General features: G+C 48.5%; 1 protein-coding gene across 8 annotated transcripts in view; it reads right to left on the reverse strand.

The window, feature by feature from the left end:
* map4k3b (mitogen-activated protein kinase kinase kinase kinase 3b) overlaps positions 1–17680 on the reverse strand; it is a 105411-nt gene that overhangs the window by 37497 nt on the left and 50234 nt on the right. For 5 of the 8 annotated variants that reach the window (XM_061231823.1, XM_061231819.1, XM_061231821.1 and 2 more), the window contains exons 3-13: positions 11809–11899; positions 10652–10716; positions 8164–8219; positions 7586–7633; positions 7087–7129; positions 5159–5231; positions 4209–4340; positions 2778–2840; positions 2219–2300; positions 1690–1806; positions 581–655 (exon numbers count right to left, since the gene is read on the reverse strand). In XM_061231823.1, the coding sequence (XP_061087807.1) occupies positions 581–655; positions 1690–1806; positions 2219–2300; positions 2778–2840; positions 4209–4340; positions 5159–5231; positions 7087–7129; positions 7586–7633; positions 8164–8219; positions 10652–10716; positions 11809–11899 (845 nt within the window). The remainder of the gene's footprint in view (positions 1–580; positions 656–1689; positions 1807–2218; positions 2301–2777; positions 2841–4208; positions 4341–5158; positions 5232–7086; positions 7130–7585; positions 7634–8163; positions 8220–10651; positions 10717–11808; positions 11900–17680) is intronic. The other 3 variants (XM_061231825.1, XM_061231827.1, XM_061231822.1) reach the window with 1 other exon arrangement.

The following is a 17680-nucleotide window of genomic DNA, read 5'->3' on the forward strand; positions in this document are numbered from 1 at the left end:
TGGCATTAAGAGTGGAGCTCTGACAGCTGTAACCTCACAAACAGCTCATTCTCACAGACTCCACAGGTACCATGAGGACCCTGTGTTTACCCACAACATGAGTCCCTCACACCAGTCCGCACCCTAACCCTGACCTTCACCGTCACGGTAATCAGAACATGAATATGCACGCGTGTGCCTTTTTTCACATCGACTGTATGACACCAGCCATGCCTGAGAAACCAGTCACACACACACACACACACACACACAAATGCAGACATACACACACACACACACACACAAATGCAGACACATACAGTATACACACACTCGTATACATGCTTTCACACAGCAGAAGTCAATGCAAACTCGCACACACACACACACACACACACACACACACACACACACAGTAAAATGAACCCAATCTTCACTGGTCATCTTGCTCAGTCTGGTATTAAAGCGTTTATGTTAGAAAGAAACACGAGCACAGTTCTGCAGCTCACACACACACAAGCGCGTGCGCGCGCACACACACACACACACACACACACACACACACACACACACACACACACACACACACGTTCCCCGGTACCTTTCTACGCATGGCAAAGCGCAGAGCCCGCTTTGACACGGGCGTGATGGGGAGAAACAGACCCCGGTATTTAAACTGAGGGATGGAGAGAAGGAGGGAGAGAGATAGTGAGAGAGAGAGAGAGAGAGAGAGAGAGAGAGGGAGAGATAAAGTTTAAAGATTAAACCGATAACATTCTAAACATGGTGCGCGGTGGGACCCCGCACACCACAGCGCCCCCTCCTGGGAGCCACAGGAACGTGACAACCCATGTCCAGGGAAAAACCTTCTTCGAAATCCTCCAGACGAGGCGGAAGAGTCCAAGCCTGAACGCTGAAACGCATCACCGTTTTCCATCGACACTCTTCTCGTTTCCTCCTTTCAGAGAACTTTCCCAAACAACGTTTTTTTGTTTTTTTAAACATCCGGTTCCCTGACCTCCATCAGTGCTGCCTACAGGCTTTCTGAAAACCAGCCCAAATTTAAAACTTATTTTATTCGCCTAATGAGAGGCTCTCGGTTTCCCACGACACTTCACCGTCTACAGTCGGGAGTTGCATTACACAAGGTCTTAGTACTGCGGCATCGCTGGCATCTTTTCCCATTCAAACCTGCCCCAGGTTACAGCCCAATAACGGCAGGCTGGCAGAGCACAGCGGCACAGCGGTTAGATCTCAGAGGTTGCAGGCTCAAGTCCCAGGTGAGGCACAGCCACTGCACCCTTGAACAAGCTAATTCACATGAAATATGACGGTCAAAATCCAGCCATAAAAGGACTGGAAAAGATGCCAGAGACGGTGCAATATATTACTTACTTTTTAGGCCCCCATCAAAAACGAGACGTGTCATCTCGAGGGGCTTATCCCGCTAATAAATTAAAATGCGAAATAGTGTGTAACAAAAGCCCGACTGCAGACAGCAAAGCGATCTAGCGAAGGGAGAGACGCGTCTCATTAGGCGAAGAAAATAAAGATGCGAAATCAGGCTCATTTCCAAACCGCCTGAAGGCTCTCTCGACGCAGGAGAGAGAAGAATCAAGATGTCTCGAAACTGTGGAGCACAACCTCCGTATCTGAACGGGGAAAACGTGAAATGTGACAGGCGGCTGTGAAATGGATGGAGGGCTTTACCTCCGGTTCCGGTTCGTCGTCGTCGAAGTCGGGGTAGGCGGAGTGGTCCGGGTTGCTGGCCTTGTCCAGGAGCTCGATGGCCAGGGTCCGACTCAGGGGTTGTGAGACGAAGGGATGCTGGGATACGGGGAGGGAGAAAAAAACCCCCCAAAGAAACACAGGTCAGGGGTCACGGTTGGCTGAGCGGTGAGCGTTCTGGCACAAAATGGCTGCCGTTGCATCACCCAGCCCAGCTACATACTGACGGTGGGTGAGGTGAGTTTAACCTACGTCACTGTAAAGTGCTTTAAGTGTGAGAAAAGTGCGGTATAAATGCAACTGTCTACTGGACATCCCTGTGAATGGTGAGCACAGATGGCTCCGAGCCCTGCCATTGGCTGCTGCTACGAGATTACAACCTTGCCATTTGCTAACCGCGTTAACTGACACCATTTCCTATTTCAGTCCAGCCATTGGCTGACTCTTTAAGACTTCCGCCTCTCCATTGGCTGGCGCTGTTGGAGGTGGGTGCTGATTGGTCTCCTCTTACCTGCAGCAGCTTCTCAGACGACGGCCTTTTCTTCGGGTTTTTCGTCAGCGCTACTTTCACAAAATGGTGGAAATTATTCGTCCTTCAACAAAAAGAAGATAAAGGGGTTTAAAGGTCATTCACATTTCACCAATACATACCAGCCTTTAATAGCTGGTACTGTATGATCATATTAACTGCGCCCCAAAATACTTTTTTTATCTTCAAATCTGAACATGAAGTCAGGGCGGCCTGTAGCGTAGTGGTTAAGGTAAATGACTGGGACAGGCAAGGTCGGTGGTTCGAATCCCAGTGTAGCTACAATAAGATCCGCACAGCCGTTGGGCCCTTGAGCAAGGCCCTTAACCCTGCATTGCTCCAGGGGAGGATTGTCTCCTGCTTAGTCTAACGCCAAATGCCAATCATCTAATGTAAAGTAATGAATTGTGAGATCTTGCAGCAAAGTCCTCAGCCAGAGAAGTTTCTCATGTTCCCTCGTTACTTCGTGCCTTGTGAAGGATGACGAACCAGTGTGTGGGGTAACTCAGGCACGAGTGCACTCAGAACCACTTCCTCTCACCATTTCACTTTGTCTTTCAATTTCGGAGGCTGGAAGTTACTTTTGGTCATCAGGAACAGAGCCCTGAGGAAACAAACACAATCATTTAAATGTAGTTCAAAACATCAAAGATATGTTTTATTTTTTATTTAATAATTCTACTATTAAACGAGAAGAAAAATCACGTAACATTGTGTGACTTTTGCGTCATGCTTTTAACCCATTTTTCAGACGAAAAAATAATGGAAACCTGATACCCAGATACACATGTGATAAAACTTCATCACACCTTCACAGTTTAAAATAATGTAATGGTCATTTTGTTGATGTAGGGGGTGTAGAGTTGTCTCATGTTTGAGTCCTAGAAGTCCTAAAATCGTAATCCTAAAAAATAAATTAATACAAATAATCTGTGCAGGTTCAACTGAAATTCAATGAAATTGTATTTGATTCAAGCGGGTCTGGATAAGAGTGTGCGTTTAATACCTGAATGTGATGTATCATTTAATTTTATAAACACAAATGTTGCGTTCAATTCGATCATCGTAAGCCCACATAAGCAAACGCACTTCACATAATTATTTGAACCGGGTCTCGTTTATAGACGGTGAAACGGCCTGGGCTCATTTTCATGCAAGACGCAGAAATAACACAAAAATCAATCAATCAATCAATCAAAGGCCAAGGGCGAGGCACGGGGCGGACGGACTGAGAGCGGGGTCACGTACGTGTCTGAAATGCTTCAGCTTTTCAGGGAGCTGGACACAGCCGGTACATTACGAAAACAGCGCTACGGATTCTCAGAGAAACGTGAACCAAACGAAAAAGTAATCTGAAGAAAAGTACAGTGTGTTCTGAAAAGTTAAAAAAAAAATCTTTTTATGTTCTCTGCTCAGCAGTCGATTCACAGGTGTCTGAGGCTCTGGGCTCGATTGAGCGGCCTGGCCCATCTTTGTATGCAAGGCGCCGAAATAGAATCAGATCAATCAGTCAAATCTAAAAGCCAAGGTAAGAAGCAAGGTCAGGCCGACATCACGTCTGCCCCAGACCTGGGGCCAACGTGAGCTCAAAATACTTCCAGCCCTACCTGGAAAAAAACGAAAAAACTGCTGCTTATCGCTGAGAAAATATCAGCCAAAAAACATATTCCGCATTAACAACGTCACAAACTCACAGCAAACGTATTCTTTGGAATATTGGTTAAATGTTTCTGGATTTCTTTCCTTTTCTTTTTTGTTTTTTAAGATCAAAAGATGGCAACTACAGGAACATGGTGTCTGTCAATTGTCTGGCGTCTAAAGGCATCAAGCATTAATTATTTGGTGGCGGTTGAGGTGAGTTTCCCCGTCATCGCTGTACAGCACATTGGGTATGAGAAAAGCGCTATATAATGGGAATTATAATAATAAGAATTATTATTTAACCCGGGTGGTCCACGCTGTGACCTCTGACCTCATGGGGTGCAGCTCGAACATGGGGGGCTGGAGCTCGGCCAGCTCGATGGCTGTGATGCCCACGGCCCAGATGTCACACAGGTGATTATACCCGCCCTTCCTCTCCACAGCGGCCACCTCAGGAGCCATCCTGCACACAGAGACGCATCCATTATCACACAGAGACACATCCATTATCACAAAGAGACACATCCATTATCACAGAGACACATCCATTATCACACAGAGACACATCCATTATGACAGACACATCCATTATCACACAGAGACACATCCATTATCACACAGAGACACATCCATTATCACACAGAGACACATCCATTATCACTCAGACACATCCATTATCACAGAGATATGTGCATTATCACAAAGAGATATGTGCATTATCACAAAGAGACACATCCATTATCACAAAGAGACACATCCATTATCACAAAGAGACACATCCATTATCACACAGACACCTCCATTATCACAGAGACACATCCATTTTCACACAGAGACACATCCATTATCACACAGAGATACATCCATGATCACACAGACACCTCCATGATCACACAGACACCTCCATTATCACACAGAGATACATCCATTATCACACAGAGATACATCCATTATCACACAGAGATGCATCCATTATTGCAGAGATACATCCATTATCGCAGAGATACATCCATTATCGCAGAGATACATCCAGTACCACAGAGGCACATCCATTATCACACAAAGACCTCCATTATCACACAGAGAACAATTATCATGCAGAAAGCACCCTTATCAAACAAAGATCACCATGATCACATACAGCTCATGTTATTAAACAGAGCTCACATTATCACACAGGACTCATTATTGCAGAGAGCTCACATCAGCACACAGGACACAGAACATGTGGGAGGGTGCTAGCGGTTGCAGGAGTGGAGGAAAGCGGGGGGGCGTCTTTACCAGTACGGGGTGCCGATGAAGGACTTCCTCTTGGCAAGAGTCGCGGTGATCTGCGCAGAGACGCCAAAGTCCGCTATAACGGAGAGAGACAGAGAGGCTCCGGATCAAACAGCGCACACACGCTCTTATCCGCACCAGATCAGCGCCGGGGCTGTACACAAGCATCGCATCGCTGACTGCCAAATCTGAACAAAGGCAGAAACACAAAAGCCATTTCCTTCGACTGTTTACATAAATACATTTTTATCCTGGCTCATTTTAGTCCTGGGACTGAATCATTTACAGTACAAAGCAGGACACGTACTGGCAATTTTTTTTGGCTCAAACATTTGAATGTACGTACACAGTTAAGTGTTTTCATGTTCTGCTATACATGTATTTTACTGGTATGAAATCCACTCGTTCCCACACCTTATCGAACATCAGTTATGTACAGACACAGGGTTTTGTGATCAGACTCTGGTGTGTGACAGAAGCATTTCTTTAAAATGCATTAATGCAACTGCTTACCTAAATATGGCTCACTTTAATCCAGGAACTGAATCATTCACAGTACAAAGCAGAACACGTACTGTTTGGCTCATCCCTCAAACATTCGAATGTAGGTACAGTTCAGTGTTTCCATGTTCTGCTATACACGTACTCTCAGCAGACACTCCTTATGGAACATCGGTTATGCACAGACACCGGGTTTTCGTGATGAGAGGCATTTCTTTAAGACGCAGCGATTGTGAACGGCGTGTTGGCGGAGCCGTGAATAAGGGCGACGGGCGACGGGCGGGAGGGGAGTCTGGCGTCAGCGGGACGTTCGCGCGCTGTCAGCACACATCAGCTCAGAGCGGATTCATTACGATAACCCAGGGCCCCGGAATATAAAAAAAAAACCCGGCTGGCGTCCCGCTCGACGGCACTCCATCACGCAAACCCGCCGCCGTGATGTATGTGCGCTGTACGCCACGCCGTCTGCCACACGCCTAAATATAAACCGCCACAATCCACACGTCCACCCCGCTTTCATTTTCCTCCTGCCTGTTTTCCAACCTTTCTGATTTTGCCCACTGATATTATGAGTCATGTAATTAATTAAACGTTTAGGAATTTCCCATCGGCCATTTAAGTTTTGTTAAATGTATTTTTTCTTTTGGTGGCACGGATGGTGCAGTGGGTAGCACTGCCGCCTCACAGCAAGGAGGTCCTGGGTTCGAATCCTGGTCGGCCGGGGCCTCTCTGTGCGGAGTCTGCATGTTCTCCCCGTGTCTGCGTGGGTTTCCTCCTGGTACTCCGGTTTCCTCCCACAGTAGTGCCCGTAGGTATGAGTGTGTGAGTGTGTGAGTGAATGGTATGTGAGTGAATGGTGTGTGTGCCCTGCGATAGACTGGCAACCTGTCCAGGGTGTATTCCTGTCTTTTTCCCAATGTATGCTGGGATAGGCTCCAGCCCCCTGTGACCCTGTTCAGGATAAGCGGGTTAAGATAATGGATGGATTTTTTCTTTTGTGGGCACCAAGTGGAGCTCTATGTGTTTTGATAACTGACTTGAACACTAGCAATGGCTCAGTCAAGTATCTTTATTCCAACTGTAGGCGGAGCTACCATATGCAGCCAGCTACTTCCTGATATTCAACCGATCCCTTCCGGATATTCACCAATCAGCTTCTGCTAGTCACCTATCATTTTTCTGATATTTGCCAATCAGAAGCAGCTGTTATCACAGCAAAACACCAGGATTGGAGTCCCTGACAGCAGATGATGGCTCCACACAACAGAGTAAAAGACTATATTATATTGATGTAACAATCTGAAGTGATGAAGTGTTTACCTATGAAAACGATTTTTGACTGCATTACACATATACCCATCGGACAATCAGGGGTGGCAAACACTTACAGTGCTAAGAGACTGAAGTAAAGAACGCTTGATTATACTTACCTAGTTTTACATATCCATTATCGGTTAACAGAATATTCGCGCCCTACAGAGAAAGAAAACGCAGCACATCAAACACAGAAACAACTTCAACGGTTTTCCCAAACATCGAAAAAGAATGATGAAACATTAACTGATGAAAGCGCCATCACAGGAGAAACACAGCGCCGAATCAAAATCAACCACAGTGAGTACTCCATTCTCCGCAGGGCCTAATTTTCTCATCCACCTGCTGCAGATGAAATGGCACCAATAACCCATCCTCACCACAAACAACGAACACGCAACAAAACGTAGGACACCTGCTGCTTTGTGCTGCCATAGGCGGGAAAAACAAAATGGACAGCCACAACCATGAATAAAAAAACACACCATATAACACCAAAATATGCTCGACAATAAACACGCTATTAATTTTCCTTGTTAGACGTACAAACTGTACATGAGGGATGTGCTGTCCTGACACAACGGTTTTCGGGTGGTATCGGGTGTGGTTCCTCACCTTAATGTCTCTGTGCATCTTTCCCTTGTGGTGGAGATAGTACAAGCCCTGGAATGCAGAAATAACACCAAATGTTATTCATTATAATAACATAAATACGCAGATACCACACCATGGGGCCCATCCACACACTGGAACAGAGCCTTACTGAAACAGAGCCTTACTCCTACTCTTTACTGAGCTTGTCTGACCTTCTGGTCCTACTAGCTGGATAAATTGCACCAGGCAAGATCAAACAAGCACAGAAAAATATCTGAATACAAAACAATTAGGCGTTTGGCTGCAGGATGAGACAATCCCAAGCTATGCTTTATTAATAGACTCTTTCCCAGGCCGTCTGTCGTCAGACCACAGGAATGAACATTTAATGGAAAAACAGTACTAACAATGTTAATAAGCAGCTCTTTAATGACCAGGGACCAGAGTTAGCATGGCTGGGCCTCCGTTGAGCTAAAGACTCTCCACGCATCATTACTCTGAGAACGCCAGAGCGCTTAATCTCTCCCAGATCCCGGGCAGGCGAAAGGACTCGGCAGACAAAACCGTCGCAGAGGAACGGCCAAGCAAGCGTACGCTACCTGCAGCGTTTCCCTGGAAACGTAGGCGATCTGAGATTCTGACAGGGGGCCGGTCACTGAAAGCAGAAGAGGAAGAAGAAGACGAAGACAAGCGTTAATTACACGACGCCCACGCGTTCCGCTTTTAATAAAGAACACAAGACATTAAATAAGCGCCGTGTTTCCCAGCAGGGTTAGGGAGGGGGGTTGAGTCTATTTCTGATCCATTCAACCGTGGAAACGACCTGAAACTTGGGCCCTGGACGGCTGGCTAGCTCCGCTAAATGAATGTTGTCTGTGCCGAGTGATCGGGTTTGTTCTGGTCAAAAGGTGGGCTGTCCCGAGGCAAGTGTATTGTCGTGATGTCACATCTTCACAGAAGTCCAAATGGTTTGTTTAAATGCACAGTTTTATAATACAGACTGTGTGGGTTTCTTTGAGGACTGTGCGTTTTGGTACTTTCACAGTGTTTTTATGGCACCTACATGTCAGGTTAGCTGCACTCCTGCTGTTGCCCTTGACCAAGACACTGCCCTAGGACCTGAAGTTGGTCCCTGGGCACTGCACTGTGGCTGGTCCACTGGCCTTAAGTAACTAGGACGGGTCAAATGCAGAGGACACATTACCCCACAGGGTTCAATAAAGTTCATCTTAACCATCTTAGCAGTAATGTTCACAGAGTGACTCAGCTTCATTTCGTGGCTCGAGTTCAGTCGAACAGCGTTTCTTCCTTTTGTAGAAAGTTCTGGTAACGCAGGCGAGTCGGTTCGGCGTGCTGGCCAGGCCTGAGCTAGCACAGACTACCCGGTGGAGGGAGAACTGGGTCAAACTCGGCAAACAAAAAAACGCGGGCGTCCCGAAAGGCGCTCACTTTCACGCCGGTCTCTCAGGGCGTTCTCCTCGGGAGGCGCGTTTACCGCGGGGTACCAGGCGCTCGGACTAATTAAAGCCGCGTGAATTCCGTGAGCCCCAGGCTCCGCGGGGCGGGAGGGCGTGCGGGCGGGGTTCTCCCTGACCGCAGAACTCGGGTTCCTGCTGCTTATCAGACATTTCTAGGCTGATGCAACCGCGGAGTCACCGCTGTACCCCGGGCCCAGATAAGGGGGAGAAGGCTTTTAAGAGCATTTCAAAAAAAATAACTGTCAAAAACTGCCCGGGCTTTGTAGTCCTGGCTCTCAGACTTTAGTCATTCCGCTCGCAGGTTAGCAAAGGCTACACAGTCTGGATATGATCCTTTCAAACGGGCGCATCAGTAATGAAGGCGGTCTGGCTTTTTTTTTCGCACCGAACACACAATATGTTTAAAAGGCAGCTGAGGCCGATTGTGTTTTAGGAAACAAAATCAATAAAGAGGAGTCTCACAGGGTCCAGCGGCCCGGGCCAGTGTGTTTAAGGGTCTAATTAAACGCCTGCGCTGGTTTTTTTTGTGTATGTTTTGACTGAGGCTACAGCAGGCTGCTGAGAAGAGGAGGTATCCGTGAGCTAGGTGATGTTCCTGTGCGGCCACAGTGGACCCTGCTGAACAGATGCAGAGAGAGCAGGAACAGTAATGAAGCTGAGAGAACAGCACAGAGTAATTACCAGGGCTGTCAAGTGGCCCGAACGGGTAATGCAGACTCCCGGGGGTAGAGGCAGTGTAGCCGTGCGCATATGCGCACACACACACACACACGCGCACACACACACACACACACACACACACACACACACACACACACACACACACACACACACAAACATGCACACACTCACTCGCTCACCACACACACACACACACACAAGCCCGTGCACACACGCACACACACAAGCGCACATGCAAGCGCGCACACACACACACAAATGCACTCACATATGTATGCACACGGGCAGGCGCGCGCGCGCACACACACACACACACACACACACACACACACACACGCACACACACCTTGCATTGTTTCCAGGTGAAATGGGGAACACCCTCTCAGGGCTACACTCTGTGTGCGTGTGCGTGTGTGTGTGTGTGTGTGTGTGTGTGTGTATGTGTGTGTGTGTGTGCGTATGTGCATATGTGTGTGTATGTGTTTGTGAGTGCATTATTGAGACAGCCAGGTCCCCATGGTAACGCACAGGTTCCCAGTCCAGTGACCAGGCCTGGGCCAAAGGCTCCCTGTGACAGAGCAAAATTAGCCTGAGCTAACGCAGCCTGGCATTCAGATTCCAGGCACACATACCTCTCAAAGCCGGCTGATCCCAAACTCACCTTCAAATAACGCATAACCTCAATACATGCACAAAGAAACAAACAAAGAGTTTCACAAAAAGTACAGGTTGAATAAGATTTTTTTTCTTTCCCCCCCTCCACTCCTCCGGTAAGGCGCCTGTAAATTTCACACCTGAAAACCTTTGACACTTTTTTCAACGGAAAGTGAAAAAGTTATTGTTTACAGAAACCTCAGTCATAGTTTGCAGTTCCTTTTCACGGGAGCGTGAGAAATGAAGGCCGCGTTTCAAGCAGACGCTCTCTCACCGTGGTACACGTCCTGCAGGGACCCTCCTCCGCAATATTCCAGGCATATCCACAGTTTGTCTCTTCTGCAGGAACAACAACAACAACAACAACAAAAATAATTGTATTTATTTCTCAAAATAAAACGGACCTAAAACCAGCCCATGGGTCGAAGGTCACGCCAGACATCGGATTACGCAAGTTCCCCCCTCCCCCCTCCGTACTCCGCCCCCAACCCCGCCCCCATCCTGTGATGAGAAAACATTCATCCTGCATCCCTCCGCTCAGAGCATTTCAACATCGATCACCCCCCCTCCCCTCGCCTCCCCTCCCCCCCTCCAAAAAAAGAAAGTCAGAATGCTGATGAAATATGCAGCAGCAGCAGAGAGGGCGGTTAGAGCACTGGAGTGCAGCTGCCGCCACGGCAACAGAGGTTACTGCTGCAGCGGGGAGAGGAACAGAACCCGCACCGTCCAAACACAGCCACACTGGACTCAGAGCCCGGGACAGAGGGGAGAGGAACAGAACCCGCACCGTCCAAACACAGCCACACTGGACTCAGAGCCCGGGACAGAGGGGAGAGGAACAGAACCCGCACCGTCCAAACACAGCCACACTGGACTCAGAGCCCGGGACAGAGGGGTGAGGAACAGAACCCGCACCGTCCAAACACAGCCACACTGGACTCAGAGCCCGGGACAGAGGGGAGAGGAACAGAACCCGCACCGTCCAAACACAGCCACGCTGGACTCAGAGCCCGGGACAGAGGGGTGAGGAACAGAACCCGCACCGTCCACACACAGCCACACTGGACTCAGAGCCCGGGACAGAGGGGTGAGGAACAGAACCCGCACCGTCCAAACACAGCCACACTGGACTCAGAGCCCAGGACAGAGGGGTGAGGAACAGAACCCACACTGTCCGAACACAGCCACACTGGACTCAGAGCCTGGGACAGAGGGGTGAGGAAGGATGGCGCGGGGGGTTAGGGAAAAGAAACAAAAGGAAGAGTTGGAGGGGTTATGGGAGGAAGGAGAGGGAAGGTTAGGGAAGGAGAGAGCGATAGAGAGGGGAGGGATGGAGGGAGTGAGAGAGCAATAGAGAGAGAGAGGGATGAGGGGACAGTGAGAGAGCGATAGAGAGAGGGGGGATGGACAGAGAGCGAGTTTGGGCCTGACCTGAGGTAGCTGCCGAAATATGCCACGATGTTGGAGTGTTTACAGTCCTTCATCATGATGATCTCCTGTTGCACCACCGCAAAGTCCTCACCTAGACACACACAGACACACAGACACAGAGACACAGCGACACAGAGACACACAGAGACACACACACACACAGACAGAGACAGAGAGACAGACAGAAATACATTGTAAATGTCACGTTCTGTTGCTGGTCAGCAGCAATCAATGCTGAGGAAAGATGATCAGGGTTGTGCACAAAGAATATCCCAAACATAAGAACTCAGGTTAGATAAGGTTTATTTCATTTTCTTATTTAACAGGTTAAGCTAAACGGGCTGCCTTTAACAGGTTAATTTAGCGAACAGGTAAATCCAGCTCTATCCCTCCACCAGCGCGATTGGCTCTATGAAAGGCGTGACCATCGGCCGACAGGCCAGGCGACCAATCAGCTGCCGGCAGGAAGTCATGACCGCAGTCCGGGCTCCGCTTTGCGAACGGCCTCGTCCGAGCCCCCGGATTCTTCAGATGTAACGCCTTCCGCTTACGACGTGGCACAGTTGTTCCGCCCGCGGGCGTGAACCCGCAAACCCCACACAAGCGGAGCCACTCCGACGGCTTTGGATGGGAGAGTAAAAAGGAGGCACAGCCACAGGTGCCAGATTCCACACGGCTGATTTCGGGCGGCAGGTTCAGAGGGGCGGGGGAGGGTACAAAACTATGATATTTCACCAGGTCAAGAGCACAGGAATCAATGCAGCGGTTTGATTTTCATCACACTTCCTCTGCATCTCTGCCACTTCCCCCCTCGTATCACCACGGTAACTACATCGCCGAATCTCGATTTCCAACAGCCGAATATCACCAAGGATCACCGAGGCAATTACATCATCACTGACATAATTACATCATCGCTAAGGTAACAACATCATCACCGAGGTGACTACGTCGCTGAATCTTGATTTCCAATAGCCCGTCGATAGAGACACGATCACCAAGGTAATTCACATCATCACCAAGGCAACTAAATCATCACTAATATAACTACATCGCTGAATCTTGATTTCCTACAGCCCATCGATAGAGACACCATCACCAAGGATCACCAAGGCAATTACATCGTCACCGAGGCGATTGCATCATCACCGAGGTAAATCGGTGCATCTCGAGTTCCTTACAGCCCTTTCGATATGGCCGCTGTGCCAGGAACCCAGAGACAGACTTCCCAGCATGCACCTGCGCACTGTTGCCGGGTCAGCATGTTTGTGGGCAGGACGGGGGAGTGAGCTCATCGCAGCGCTGCGGGGAAGAGGTCCGTCCAGCCAAGCTCATCGGTCCGCTGCCAGGAGGCTGCACCCGGCTCCTCCCGCCCGATTGGCCGGAGCTCCGGAGGATGCCCTCGGCCGATTGGAGGACTCTGACAGGGACGTATCCCAGCGGCCCGCCCTTCCCGCAAGGCTCCCGCGGGGCACGGGATCCGACGGCTCTGATCTCTGCGGAGGAACCTCAGAGTTCTCGGCTCTCCGGGCCGGGGGAGGAGAGAGGGAGCTCAGAGACTCCGACTCCTGGGGCTCCGCGGGCAGCTTGCTCCCCCAGCGGAGTCAGAGTCAGAGTCAGAGTCCGCATCGCAGATTTCACGGCCGTGATCTCTGAGCCCTTTTCCCCCCGCCCATGAGGCTCTGCTTATGCAGCCGGCTGTGTAAACCAGCACATGAAACGTATGCAAATCCCCATTAATAATGCAGACTGCGCTGGAGAAGGATTAAACAGGGGGGGATCAGCGGAGGCACAGGTCACGAGTGGGAGTGTGTTACAGAAACGTGAACGTGACTCAATCCTGAGCGATAATGAATCAGGAGCCATAATGAATCAGGAGCGATAAAGAATCAGGAGCGATAATGAATCAAGAGAGATAATGAATCCTGAGCCATAATGAATCAGGAGCGATAATGAATCAGGAGCGATAATGAATCAGGAGCCATAATGAATCAGGAGCCATAATGAATCAGGAGCGATAATGAATCAGGAGCGATAATGAATCAAGAGCCATAATGAATCAGAAGCGATAATGAATCAGGAGCGATAATGAATCCTGAGTCATAATGAATCAGGAGCGATAATGAATCCCGAGTGAGACTGAATCCCGAGTAAGTGACCGAATCCATTACATTACATTAGTTATTTTATCCAAAGCAACTTACAGTAGATTAGACTAAGCAGGGGACAACCCCCCCTGGGACAATTTGGGGTTAAGGGTTAACACCTGCACTGATCTGATCATGACTACACCGGGGCATGAACGATATGAACCTTTTAATCTCTTTCTTAAAGCTTTTGATTCAGGGAACTAAGTTACTTGAAAAATAAAATAAAAGCTAATATGCTGCCTCCAGGGTCCGGGGGCGGAAGATTTGGGAGTTTTTTTGGGGGCGATGTGAGCGACGGGTAGCACCCCCCCGCCGGGCATGAGGACGCGCGCCCTGCCCGGTCCGCCATCGCCATGGCAACGCGCCGACGCTCGCCCTCCTGCAGAGGTGCGACGCTGCACACCTGTAACGAGTCACACCTCAACGCACAAGAACACAAGCCTCCTCCCGTCTCTGTGTCCAGACACCAGCCACAACCAGCCCCTGAGTCTGAGCACAACTGCAGCTGACATTTTTAAATTACAAATATTCCTCCGGTGACATTTCTAGCCACCATAGGCTTTCAGATGTTATAATGATCTCTCACTGTTGTACAATTTTTTGGTCTATCATTTGGTCTGATCGGTAATTTATTATTTATATCAGCATTTCATCAGCAAAAACCAAAGAACGTTAAGCACTTAAGAATCCATCTTTCACCATTATATTGAGAGCATGAATGGTAGAGGCAAAAATAAATAAATAAATCCCAGATTAAGTTCAAACCCTTCAATGGTACTTTCCCCAAGAGAAACAATTAAGGGAAATATTTCAATAAGTTTCAGGCTTAAATCAGATGAACGAAGGTAAATGAATGATTGCTTTGCAGGCAGTAGCCCCTGGTGTTGCTAACCATCTTTTTCCCCATTCATTTTAATTATATATCCAGGGAAGCAGTTGACTTCGAAGAGTAGGGCTTTGGGAAAACATTTTCCTGTTTCTTTTCAAAGACCAGTAGTGATTGCTACATCAGTATTAGAATGTTCAGTTGAGAACATTCTGGTCACATATCTGTGATTAGAATGTTCAGTTAAGAACATTCGTCAAATATCTGTGATTAGAATGTCCAGTAAAGAACATTCTTGTCACATATTTGTGATTAGAATGTTCAGTTAAGAACATTATTGTCACATATCTGCGATTAGAATGTCCAGTAAAGAACATTCTTGTCACATATCTGCAATTAGAATGTCCAGTAAAGAACATTCTAATCACAGATATGTGACCAGAATGTCCAGTGAAGAACATTCCTGTCGCATATCTGTGAATAGAAGGTTCAGTGAAGAGCATTCCTGTCACATATCTGTGATGTCACAGTCACTCCTTTGAAGGGTCATTAAACAGGAGCATGATGAAAGGTGAGGAGTTAGCGAGGGAGATGATTCGAGAGCACAGCTGCCAGTGAAGCTCGCTGTCCCGAACGCATTTGGGGTCCATTTTCCCATGCTCCCCTGCGGCACAAGCTGACAGTCCGGGAGAGAGGGGGACCTGACAGACGGAATTAAGAGTGACGAGCTCAACCCCTGGGGACAGGAAGTGATGTCGCTGGCACTAGGATGCGCCCCAAGGGGCAGTTCTCCCCAAGTTCCACCACAGAGCCGTCGCTCCGTCGTTTTTGCCCTCTCCCTCTCCCTCTCCCTCTCCCTCTCTCTCTCTCTCTCTCTCCCCCTCTCTCTCTCTCTCTCTCTCTCTCCCCCCTCTCCCCCCCTCTCCCTCTCCCCCCCTACATACATATGGTGCTAAAGCACAGAACAATAAACAGCTGGATGCAGACAAATATACATCAAATATTCTCTCTCTTGCTCTCCCCCTCCCTCTCTCTCTCGCTCTGACCTTGGAGGGGTTAGGGTTGTAAGTGGGGTATACATTACATTACATTAATGCCATTTGGCAGACGCTCTTATCCAGAGCGATGCACAGTTGATTAGACTAAGCAGGAGACAATCCTCCCCTGGAGCAAGGCAGGGTTAAGGGCCTTGCACAAGATCGGCTGTGCAGATCTTATTGTGGCTACACTGGGGATCGAACCACCGACCTTGCGGGTCCCAGTCATGTACCTTAACCACTACGCTACAGGGTGTAAGTAAGTGGGGTGTAGGTGTAATTGGTCGGCACCAGATTTGAGGTGGGAGGGTGGGGTGTTCAACTATTATTTAGCCACTCTTATGGCGCGTTCCATTTACCTCGGAAGTCGGAAGTCGGAGCTGGGAATGACGTCACACCCGAGTTGACCGCATTCCAGTAAACAACTCGGATAACCAAGATGGACGCCTCCAGTGCTATTGTTGCTATCGTTGTAGCCATTGTTAGCGATACCAGTTGAAAACACCACATTACAAGGTATTCTATACAACTCGGATAACCAAGATGGATGCCTCCAGTGCTATTGTTGCTATCGTTGTAGCCATTGTTAGCGATACCAGTTGAAAACACCACATTACACGGTAATCTATACATACAAACAACGTAGCAACATGTCCACAGATAGACGTTGGACAGTACTACGTACACCACTTATTTAATTACACAAAAACAAAACAGAAGTGCTAAATAATACATTACGAGAGATTTTATTAACCGTTGACGCACGGAGCAGCCATCTCGGATTTCTAACTCGGGGTTACTCGATCCTTCCGACTTTCCCAGTCGGAAATCCCACCTCAGGGGGCGTTCCAGTTGAAATGTCCGACTGGGAACTCGGAAATTCCGACTTCCCAGTACAAATGGAACGCACCATTACTTACCACAGTGTTTGCACAAGAAAAGTCACACAAGGCAGTTAATGTAGTCACTGTTGCTGGTAGTGTTCTTTTACATATTACAACAGGCAAGGTTTAAGAGATGGATTCATAATGACTCGCCACCATTAGCTGCCACGCGGTAATATCACACTAATCTCGAGCCGCTGTACAACGCACATGATAAAAATACGGGTCCCTGGTTTAATTAAGCCTCGTAATTAAGACACTAAGCCTCTCTTCCAAATTGCAACAGAGAATTTCCGAGCAGCGAATATGTAAATGCGTTTTGTCACCCAGTCTTTGAGTGCGAAACCGCACGCTAATGACCGAAATCTCAGCTCAGAAAAGAACGAAAGGACATAAAAAAAAAAATGAACACTTTCAAATTTGGGGAAAAATACATTTTTATCCGTCAAAGATAAACGCTAATCAAAGAACAGGAAGGAGCAGTGCTTGAATATAGGAACGACTCGTTCAGACGGCAGGTGGGCAAATATTAAACAACATTCCTACAGGCAGCCTTCGTCAAGGAATACCGTCTCAAGAGAGACACCGTTACTGTTCTTTAAACCCTCTACTTAGAGCTGACCTTTGACCCTATCACAAACAGCCCCCTGCCCCTCGTCTCCCTGGCGATTGCCGTGGCGATGTGTGAAAACGCACAGACTCGGCGCAGGCCTGCAGCGCAGGCTGATCAGTGGCACCTTCAGCTGAATGCATCTCTGGCCCACTCACACAACCCAGGTGTGCCTGTTGCTAGGAAACAGGCTGGGCAGAGCTACTGGTCAACGGGGGGGAGGAGGAGGTCCAGTCAGACAGAGAGCAGAGAGCAGGGAGAGAGAGGGTGTGTGTGTGTGTGTGTGTGTGTGTGTGTGTGTGTGTGTGCTGCGTGCGTATGTGTGTGTGCTTTGGCTTGTGTGTGTGCGCGTGTGTGCTTTGGCT

This window comes from Conger conger, chromosome 2, assembly GCF_963514075.1.
Source record: "Conger conger chromosome 2, fConCon1.1, whole genome shotgun sequence".
Taxonomy (NCBI): Eukaryota; Metazoa; Chordata; class Actinopteri; order Anguilliformes; family Congridae; genus Conger; species Conger conger.